Source organism: Nuphar pumila, chromosome 6, assembly GCF_984573655.1.
Source record: "Nuphar pumila chromosome 6, dmNupPumi1.hap1.1, whole genome shotgun sequence".
NCBI classification, from domain to species: domain Eukaryota; kingdom Viridiplantae; phylum Streptophyta; class Magnoliopsida; order Nymphaeales; family Nymphaeaceae; genus Nuphar; species Nuphar pumila.
The window spans coordinates 89,544,052-89,555,185 of NC_143254.1; the positions used below are offsets into that span (position 1 = coordinate 89,544,052).

At 38.6% G+C, this 11,134-nt stretch overlaps 1 protein-coding gene across 1 annotated transcript in view; it reads left to right on the forward strand.

Annotated features, from left to right (window-relative positions):
* The window catches only part of LOC149835097 (putative N-acetyl-gamma-glutamyl-phosphate reductase, chloroplastic), a 57,076-nt gene extending 47,439 nt beyond the window's left edge, over positions 1–9,637 (forward strand). Inside the window, exons 13-15 of the mRNA XM_090011691.1 lie at positions 8,854–8,982; positions 9,108–9,242; positions 9,327–9,637. Coding sequence (XP_089867817.1) covers positions 8,854–8,982; positions 9,108–9,215 — 237 coding nt within the window. The 3' untranslated portion in view covers positions 9,216–9,242; positions 9,327–9,637. The remainder of the gene's footprint in view (positions 1–8,853; positions 8,983–9,107; positions 9,243–9,326) is intronic.
* Positions 9,638–11,134: the final 1,497 nt, after the last annotated feature.

The following is an 11,134-nucleotide window of genomic DNA, read 5'->3' on the forward strand; positions in this document are numbered from 1 at the left end:
CCAATAGACACTTGTTTGTGAGTTATTTGTGCATTTGTTGAAGACCACCATTTCATTACATTATGTTGATGATATGATCATCACAGGAAGTGATGAGCAAGGCTTTAATGATATTAAGAAAGTTTTGAAAGAAAATTTTGACATGTCTGACCTTGGTTTCTTAAGATATTTTTTAGGGATTGAAGTGACGTACTCTCCTCGAGGGTACATTCTCTCTCAGATGAAACTTGTTGCCGACATCTGTTCCAAATCTGGTATCTCCGATGATAAGAAGACAGAAACCCCAGAAGTCATCAATGCAAAATTAAGGTTGGAAGATGGAGCACCTCTCGAGAATCCTACTCCCTACCGACAACTTGTTGGGTCTCTAACCTACTTATCCATCACTCGGCCAGACATAGCTCATGTCGTCCACTCTGTCAGTCAGTTTCAACATGCACCTACAACCGTGCACATGAGTGCAGTCTTAAGGATCGTCAGATATATCAAAAACACCATAACTAAGGGAGTTTTTATTTCCTCTGCCTCGTCACTTGATTTAATTGCTTATACTGATGCAGATTGGGGATGAAATCCCAATGACCGAGTCTCAACTACGGGATTTTGTGTTTTCTTAGGTGACTATGATTTCTTGGAGATGCAAGAAGCAACACAAAGTATCCTTGTCCTCAACGGAAGCGGAATATCGTGTTATGGCTTCTACAACCATGGAACTTGTGTGGCTAAGAAGTCTCCTTAGTGATATGGGCATTGTCATCTTTACTCCTTCGAAGATGTGTTGTGACAACAAAAGTGCAATCTATATTGCAAGCAATCACACCTTCTATGAGCGTACTAAGCATATTGAGATGGACTTCCATTACGTACGTGATGAATGTAATGAAATATGCGGAAAAGAAATGTATGTTCTACAATGGACATTCACACATAGAAATCAAAGAACAAGTCCAAAAAGAGGACATACACAAAAGCCAATAATGGCTAGAAAGCATAAATCTTATAAATGCACAAAAGGGCTTGAAGAAGCCACACATTACAAAGGGGGAGACCCCACTTATTTATAGGCAAGAGAGGAGTGAGGGAGAGTTAGAGAAAAGCAAGAGAGAGGGACCATTGGGAGTCCCAACAAGGAGTCGTTGGGCTCCCAACGGTCACAATTGTGACCGTTGGGGGGCCAACGACTCTTTGTTGGGGCCCCCAATGGCTGTGCATTAAATGCACAAAAAGAAATAAAAAAAGACAAAAAAGAAAAAGGAAAAAATAGAAAAAGAAAAAGGAAAAAAGAAGAAAAGGAAAAAGTCTAAAATGCCCCTATTGGGCGAGATTACAAAACTACCCCTTATTGGGTAGTGAATGAGAACTATATTATATATATATAGGTATTACATATATTTTAACACCCTCCCTCAAGCTTTACGGGGATACAACGGAAAGCTTGTTGAGAAGAAACATGAAACGAGGAGCAGCAAGAGCTTTGGTGAAAAAGTCCGCCAACTGGTACTCGGATGTGACATAGGGCAGTGCTATGGTTCCTTTTAGGTATTCATCTCGAACATAGTGGCAATCCATCTCAATGTGTTTAGTACGCTCGTGGAAGGTGTGGTTGCTTGCAATATAGATAGCACTCTTGTTATCGCAACACATCTTCGAAGGAATTGAGATGACGATGCCCATATCACAGAGGAGACTTCTAAGCCACACAAGCTCCATGGTTGTAGTGGCCATTGCACGATATTCCGCTTCAGTTGAGGACAATGATACTTTATGCTGCTTCTTGCATCTCCAAGAAATCATAGAGTCACCTAGGAAAACACAAAAACCAGTGGTTAAGACTCTATCATTGGGATTTCCTCCCCAATCAGCATCTGTATAAGCAATTAAATCAAGGGATGATGAAGAGGAAAGAAAAACTCCCTTAGTTATGGTGTTTTTAATATATCTGACAATTCTTAAGACTGCATTCATGTGCACAGTTGTAGGTGCATGTTGAAACTGACTGACGGAGTGAACTGCATGAGCTATGTCTGGCCGAGTGATGGATAAGTATGTCAGAGACCCAACGAGTTGACGGTAGGGAGTAGGATTCTCAAAAAGTGTCCCATCTTCCAGTCTCAGCTTTGCATTGATAACCTCAGGGGTTTCTGTCTTCTTATCATCCGAAATTCCAGACTTGGCACAGATGTCAGCAGCAAGTTTCATCTGAGAGAGGATGTACCCTCGAGGTGAATATGCAACTTCAATACCTAGAAAATATCTTAAGAAACCAAGGTCAGACATGTCAAAATTTTCTTTTAAAATTTTCTTAATATCATGGATTCCTTGCTCATCACTTCCAGTGATGATCATATCATCAACATATAGTAGTAGAATAACTACAGAGGACCCTGCACTTTTCACAAATAACGCAGTGTCAGTATAACATGAACGAAAATTTAAGCTAGTCATTACAGTACTAAATCTGTCATGCCAAGCTTTCGGAGCTTGTTTTAACCCATATAGTGCCTTTTTTAGTTTAAGAATTTTGTTTTCACCAATAGATACTCCTGGTGGAGGATCCATATAGACCTCTTCACTTAGTTCGCCATTAAGAAATGCGTTCTTAACATCCAATTGATAGATAGGCCATTTTTTAACGGATGCAACCGCAATAAGAGTCCTAACACTAGTCATTCTAGCTACGGGAGCAAAGGTTTCTTCATAGTCTATTCCGTACTCTTGAGCATATCCTTTGGCTACCAACCTAGCTTTATAACGTTCTAATGACCCATCACTTTTAGTTTTAATTTTGAAGACCCATCTACATCCAATAGACTTCTTTCCAGTGGGTAATGAGGTTATTTCCCAAGTTTTAGCCTTTTCAAGGGCACTAAGTTCAAGTTTCATGGCTTCAACCCATTGAGGAATGTTTTTGGCTTCATTATAGTGTGACGGTTCATGATAAGAGTGTAATGCAATTAGGCATGCCCTATATTTAGGTGTTAGGGACTCATAGGAAACAAACCTATTAGGAGGATTGGAGATCCGGCTAGATCTCCTTAAAGAGGTTTCTTCTATGTTGGAATTTTGAGAATATTTTTCTAAAGCGCTAATGGGAGTTTCTTGACCACGCCTAGCATAGGTTTGAATGGACCTATTTTCAACATCATTACTTGCATTTTCAACATTACTAAGAGGAGTATCCTCTAAATCATTAGGAACATCCTCTTCGTGAGGAGTCACATCTTCTTGAGAGAGAAGATCAAATAAGAAAGCATATTCGCTTTCATCAATATCTTTATTTTTCTCAAAACCGTTCTCATTTTCTAAAAATGTAACATCTTTGGATACATATAGTTTGTTGCTTTTGGGATCGAAGCACCTAAAACCCTTTTGATTTTCTCCGTATCCTAAGAACACACATTCGATAGCCTTGGGAGATAACTTATCTCTTTTATGTGTAAGGACAAAGCACTTACACCCAAAAATTCTTAATCTATTAAAATCGGGTGTTCTTTCAAAAAGTTTTTCATATGGAGATATATTTTGTAGGGATGAGGATATCATTCTATTTATCAAATAAGTGGAGGTTAAGGCGGCTTCGGCCCAATAGCATTTTGGAATTTCTTTGAAAATAAGGAGAGTCCTAGTGGTTTCCAAGATGTGTCTATGCTTTCTTTCGGCTAGACCGTTTTGTTGGGGAGTCCTAGGACATGACCTTTGATGACAAATTCCATTGGTTTCCAAATATTCTTGAAATTCATTTGATAGATATTCTCCACCGGAGTCGGATCGAAGAATGGAGATATTAGTTGAAAATTGATTTTTGACAATCATATGAAATTTTTTAAAGAAGTTAAAAACTTCGGATTTTAGATTGAGAAAATAGATCCACACATATCGAGTGAAATCATCAATGAAAGTAACATAATATGAGTATTCTCCTTTTGATATGACCGGAGAAGGACCCCAAACATCCGAATGAACTAATTCAAAAGGGTCTTTTTGACACAAATGTTCTCTTTGGAAATGGGGTGGATTTCATTTTTCCAAAAATACAACTCTTGCAAACAAAATGTTTCTCATTACAAAATTTCTTTCCAAAGGGAAAGGAGTACATTTTTTAGAAGCTTGGATGTCCAAGTCTTTGATGCCAAGTTTCTATATTTTTATCTTGGACATGATTACAAAATGAGTTAGTAGGAAGTTTCAAGTGGGTCATGTAGTAGAGATCTCCCCTCCTATGGCCTTGCCCAATCCGCTTCCCGGACTGGAGATCCTGTATAGAACAATCCTTGGTTGAGAAGGAGATTTCACATCCATGATCACATATTTGGGAGACCGATAAAAGATTTAAATTAAGTTGAGGTACTACTCTTACATTTGGCACAAAAAAATCTTTTGAAAAATCTAAGGTTCCAAAACTTTTAACTTGTAAAGAGGTACCATCGGCGGTGGAAACAAAGGAATTTTTGGAGTTGCTACATACATTGGATAGTCCATTTTCAATAGGGGTCATATGAAAAGATGCTCCAGAGTCAAGGATCCAAGAAGGCGTACCTGGAGGAGAAGAAGAGGCAATGGCGGCTCCCGAAGTTGATGGCGACTTGAGTAGAATTTGTAGTGCTTCGGATAGTTGAGCAAGGGAGAAGGACTCTTTCCCTTTCATTGTCTCCTCCTTCTTTTGTGGGATTTCTTCAATAATAGCAACTTTACCTTTTGGAGGTTCATTTATCTTTGGACAATTAGGTCTTATATGACCCGGTTCTTGACAATGATGGCAAATGGCTTTCCTATAATTGCCATTATAGTTATTTTGCCTCCCAAAGTGTGGAGGCTTATATGCTTTCATATGATTGCCGGGTTTAGACACGGCAAGAACTTCATCTCCTCCTTTAATCATGCCAAGACGTGTTTCTTCTTGGCATATTTCGGCTATGGAATCTTCCAATGGAAGTGGTTTGGATCTATGAAGGAGGGAGGACCTAACTTGTTCATATTCGGGCCTAAGCCCATGTAAAAATTGGAAAAAGTGTTCTTTCTCCATTTGTTCTCTCCTCATTTCAACATCTTCACTTGATACCCATTTGGGTTCAAGAAGGGATAGCTCATCCCACAAAGGGCCAAGAGTGCTATAGTAATCTCTTACACTCATTTCACCTTGCTTAATGGTACGAATTTTTTCTTGGATGAAGAATTGACAAGCAAGGTCTTTTTGGGTATACATACCTTTCATAAAGAACCATGTTTCATTTGCTAGGCGGAATTTAGCAATGTTGGCGCAAATCTTTAACTCCACGTTGTTCATGAACCATGCAAGAATTTTTGCATGCTTACTTTCCCAATCTTCTACCTTGGATTGGTGATCTTCAATAGCTTTCATGCGAGCATTTCCTTCTAGAGCTTTTTCTTGATCACCATCAATTTTCGTAAGTTGAAGTTGAGGTTCCCTAATGGTGCCCATAACGTATCCCCAAAGCTTTTTACCTTTGAGGTTGTTCTCCATGGCGGCGGCCCACATCATGTAGTTAGTACCATTGAGCTTGAAGGAGAGATCAATCTTTTGTTATCCTTCCATTATATAATCAAGAATGGAGGACAAACAAAGAGAGATAAAACAAGACAACTAGTAATATGAATCAAGAGCACAACCAAGGCTCTGATACCATGTAATGAAATATGCGGAAAAGAAATGTATGTCCTACAATGGACATTCACACATAGAAATCAAAGAACAAGTCCAAAAAGAGGACATACACAAAAGCCAATAATGGCTAGAAAGCATAAAATCTTATAAATGCACAAAAGGGCTTGAAGAAGCCACACATTACAAAGGGGGAGACCCCACTTATTTATAGGCAAGAGAGGAGTGAGGGAGAGTTAGAGAAAAGCAAGAGAGAGGGACCATTGGGAGTCCCAACAAGGAGTCGTTGGGCTCCCAACGGTCACAATTGTGACCGTTGGGGGCCCAACGACTCTTTGTTGGGGCCCCCAATGGATGTGCATTAAATGCACAAAAAGAAATAAAAAAAGACAAAAAAGAAAAAGGAAAAAATAGAAAAAGAAAAAGGAAAAAAGAAGAAAAGGAAAAAGTCTAAAATGCCCCTATTGGGCGAGATTACAAAACTACCCCTTATCAGGTAGTGAATGAGAACTATATTATATATATATATATATATATATATATATATATATATATAAATATAGGTATTACATATATTTTAACAATGAATACCTAAGAGGAACCATAACACTACCTTACGTCACATCTGAGTACCAGTTGGCGGACTTCTTCACTAAGGCCCTTGCTGCTCCCCGTTTTTTGTTTCTCCTTAACAAGCTTTTGGTTATATCCCCGTAAAGCTTGAGGGAGGGTGTTAAAATACATGTAATTCATATATATATATATATATGTCTAAAATACCCGATAGGGGTATTTTAGTCATTTCACAAGTACCCGATAGGGGTACTTGTTTTTCTTCTTTTATTTTCCTTTTTGTTTTTGTAATTTAAATTTTTTTATTTTATGTTTTTTTGCTCACACAAAGGGGCCCCACCATGGAGTCGATGGGGCCCCCAACGGTCACATTTGTGACCGTTGGGGGCTCCCAACGACTACATGGGGAGCCCCTAGGTGGCTCTCCTTTTAAGGCCTTTTGGCCATCCCCCCTCTCCTTCTTTTGTGTATAAATAGGGGTGAACCCCTCTTGTATTTTTCACTTAAGAGAACTCGCTCTCTTTTCAATAAGAGACATTTATATTTTTATGTTGTGTTGTCTCTTGTGGGTTTGGGTGTTAGCCCTTTTATTTGTTCATTAGTGGATGTTGCAAGTGCTTAATGCACTCTTTGCTTTTCCGCATATTTCATTACAGCACATACGTCACCTCACAAATGATTGTAAAACTGTAAATAATATCAATGAGTCTACACAACACACTACATTTTAAAACATCTCGTCTACATAAAATGACACTTAAATAAGAGGCATGATAGGAAGAAACGCACGAGACGGGAGAGCTTGTAATGAAAACAAACTAATGTAAAAAAAAAAAACAAGGATATCAATTTTAACAATCTTTTGAAATACCATGGTTTCAAAAATAGATGGCCATCACAGATAAACATAATTATAAGTATCTATAATAACAATGTCCAAATAAACAAATGAGTGATACAACACACTCACAGAACCAGAGATCAAATAACTGTCGTTTGTTAGAGCCAAACTATAAACTGACAAAAAACCGAGGTGCACACAACTCACCCTAACAAACATCTCTAGTTCAACAAAAGCAACATGGATCTAGAAGTCAATCAATCATCAATCAGACCCAAGACAAGTGACAACACATCTTTCATAACCATTGGGAATCCATATTGATAAGATGACATGAGGTGCACACATAACTCACCTCAACAGCTAACTCTGACCCAACAACAACAAGGCCAATATGATACATTAGATAAAATTATGTGATGGACAAAAAACTAATGCCATAAGGATGCCATAAAAGCTTACGAAAATCAATTTCCAAATAAGTGAGTTCATATAAAAGTACCGATTTGAAGAAAACAAAGTTTCAAATCAAATCCAATAAAGGTAGACGAAAACTTAGAATGAATATAGTGCAATCATATGCACAACAATATGTCAATTGATGCAATCATATGCATGGTCAATACAAACAAGCTATATAGAAAGATAACTCAATCTAGATTACAGGTCTATTATGAGGCAACAATGGCATATAACATTAAAGAGGCTAAAACATATATATGTTGACTAAGTCTTAGTCAACCTAGGTTGACTAAGATACAATATATATATATATATATATATATATATATATATATATATATATATATATATATATATACACAAATAATACATTCGTCTTAACAGTGCACACACTTAATGCACTTATTTGACTCTTAACAAACCTAAGGGGGCATTTGTTTCATGCTATTTTCATATGAAAATAAACATTTTCTGAGGCGGGTGAAACAAACATGCTGAAGCTTGGGATTTGGTGGGGCCCGGAAATGCCAAAATAACGTTGACTGTGGGTTTCATATGAAATCCATTCCATATGTTTCCGCCCCCTGCTCTGGATCAAATTTCCCACCATCTTGTCTGACAATGGGCTCCTTTCATAAATGCAAAAGCATACTTTTTTGCATGAGGGACCGATTAACTGACTCTCTCTCGTTCAAAATGAGAGCACACCTCTTGCTGTAAGTCATAATAAATGCAAAAAGTTACTTTTTGTATGTGGGACCGACCTTACCTTGTGAGTTTCCAACTTAACATGAAAAAAGCAAAAAACAAGTTTGTCTCTTATGAAAATTATTTGACAGGATTCTACTATCATGTGAAATACAAATTTCAAGAGATTTGTGTTTCTATTTCTCACGCCTGAAACAAATGCCCCCGAAGCGTTTGAGTTTGGTTTGCTTACTCAAACAAACAAGCTTGAAGCTAACTCTTATCAAACTCAACTCAGGTAGCTCCCAAAGGACCCAGTTCGTTGCTCAACTATAGTATGAAGTTTCTATGAACCTCTCAACACATAAAACCAATTGTGGATTTTGTGGAAAATATGAGATGTTAGTTGCTTGCTCTATTCAAAAGAAAAAGTATGAATGTATGCCAATGGTTATCTTCCATATTGTAGTATTTACTACCCATGGATCCTTTTAGACTCGCTTTTTCCTTTTGTGTTGTATCGTTGATTACATTGTATTTGTCATGCTTCAATGCATCCAGAGGATTTTGGGACTCCATGCTTACTGAAGTAGAAAATTTGACGTTACATCATTGAGAGTGTATGCCATGGAGATAATGACTTTTGTGTTTCATTCCTGACGTGTTTCAGAGTGAAGAATTTGTTGTTTTGTTGGAGAAAGGTGCTATACCTCATACTCGAAATGTCCGAGGATCGAATTACTGCTTCATGAATGTATTTGATGATCGGATCACTGGAAGAGCAATAATAGTGTCTGTTGTAAGTTTATATATTGGTATCCAGTTGCAAGTATATTTGCATATCTGAACATGCATAAAATGTCAACCAGTAGTTTGGTTTCCATGTGTTGTAGTCATGTTTGACCGAACTTCGCTCAAATGCAGATCGATAATTTGGTGAAAGGAGCTTCAGGGCAAGCACTCCAAAACCTTAATCTGATGATGGGTTATCCTGAGAGCACCGGATTACGTTATCAACCATTGTTTCCATGAGATCATTTATTTAGACTTAACATGTAGGTAGGCTGAAATTTTCGCCTTCTAATTCTCATGAACTGTTGAATATCCTTACGTGCTGATTTCCTTTTTTATCTCTATAAGCAGCAAATGAAGGGGTAAAATAAGTGCAGTACAAACTACAAAGGTAAGCGCACATTCACCTTCCAAGAGGCGCACAGGGAAGTATAAGAAAAAGTGGTTGATCTGGATAAGATTTGGTTCTTCAGTCAAGAAGTCTTTGTTGTCTTAGTATTTGAATGGCCATGTGTAACTTATCAAACCCTTAGTAAGGGACTTGTACACGAACTGGGAATGCAACGCAGCTGCCTGCATTATGAAACTCAACTCTTCTGGGTGGTTAGAGAGAAATTTAAGGTATAACAAAGAAAAAAGACAAGACTGTACCGCCTTAAAAATATTGGTGCACATGCTTAATAATCTCCTGGCCAACATTTGTTTTTTGATAGTCTAGTTGGGGTTAGTCCGACCCCAACCAGTTATGCAACCATACCATTGGGTTTTGAGCTTACAACATCCCCAACACAATGTGACGTTCCCTAACTGCTCCTACCAGACGAGCGGAGTCCCCCTGGTATCTCCTGGCCAACTTACTATGCGGGGTAGGTGGAAACTCTGGTTAGATGGATCTGGGTAGTTGATGGTTCATGTTTGGGTCTCCAGGATTTATGATTGAGCCATAAAAGCTGGTCAAATTGTTCTTCCAGTCGTTAACCCATGATCTAAGCCCTTAATTTCTGTGGATAAGCCTATACTGGTATATCAAAGCCTAGTTTGTCTTCTTATGTGAATCTTCACGTAGTCTCTAATTGGGTGGAAGCGCCCGAAAGATGCGTCTGCTAACTCTCTCTTGGGTTATGTATAGCCCCAAGGTTTTATTGCAGTGGAGGGGGCTTTGGCTGCAAGACGGGTGGTCAGGGTTCCATTCTCACGAGTGGCAAACCCCTTGCATCAATGAGGGCAAGGATTTTGTCTTCCTCTCAAAAAAGAAAAATGAGGGTAAGGGATAAGCCCTTGCTCAGCCGAAACAGGGTGACTCCTTGTAAGCAAGGGGTTCACCACGGGTTTACACTCTCAGAAGGTGACTGCAAGTATGGCAGGCTGAGCTAGCGTGACTAGGTCTCCTATGCCGAGGGTGGTTCCACACATCCTTTATGAAAAAACTCGGGTTATGTCCTATTGTCTGATAATTGAGTTGAGCGAGGAACTTGAGCCACGAGTCGTGTGATTCTTTACGTTCAAAAGCTATAGTTGGAAGGAGAGGACGTGTTTAGGAGCAATAATAATAGTGACATTGAGGGCGTTGGGATATTTCTGGATGTTCGGGCAATGAAGAACAAATAGTCCCCAACAGGTGGACTAAAACTTAAAACTGTATTTTACCAACACAAGTTAATCACAGAAGCCCACAATGTTAATACACGTAATGAATTCATGTCGCAAGTAGCTTATTGCTAGTTGGAGATAAAGAATCCCGAAATCAAGCTTTTGTTCAGACTAATCACAGGTTTTGTTTCCATTTTATGTGAGATTATTAGTCGGTTGGAGAGGGTGATGGAAATCCCTCCCGCTGCTATTTGGGAGCCCAGATTTGGGAGATGTGATTGGAGATGGCCTCCCATCTTCCTATTTTGAGTAGTTGATAACTCCACTCCCATCACCCTTTCATTTCTTCTCCAACACCGGCTCCCAAGCAAAACCTTATTTTGATGGAGGATTTTAAATTCAGTGACGCGTTAAAGGCAATATGCATTCCAAATATGATGGATGGTGCTTCGAGAAAACAATGAAGTACACCCAAGAAGACTCAAGCACCAGGTTCTATAATTACCTTGAGAAGAACTTGCAGACCATGGCCTTTTTGAAAAAAAAAATTTGCAGACCAGGCTCACTGA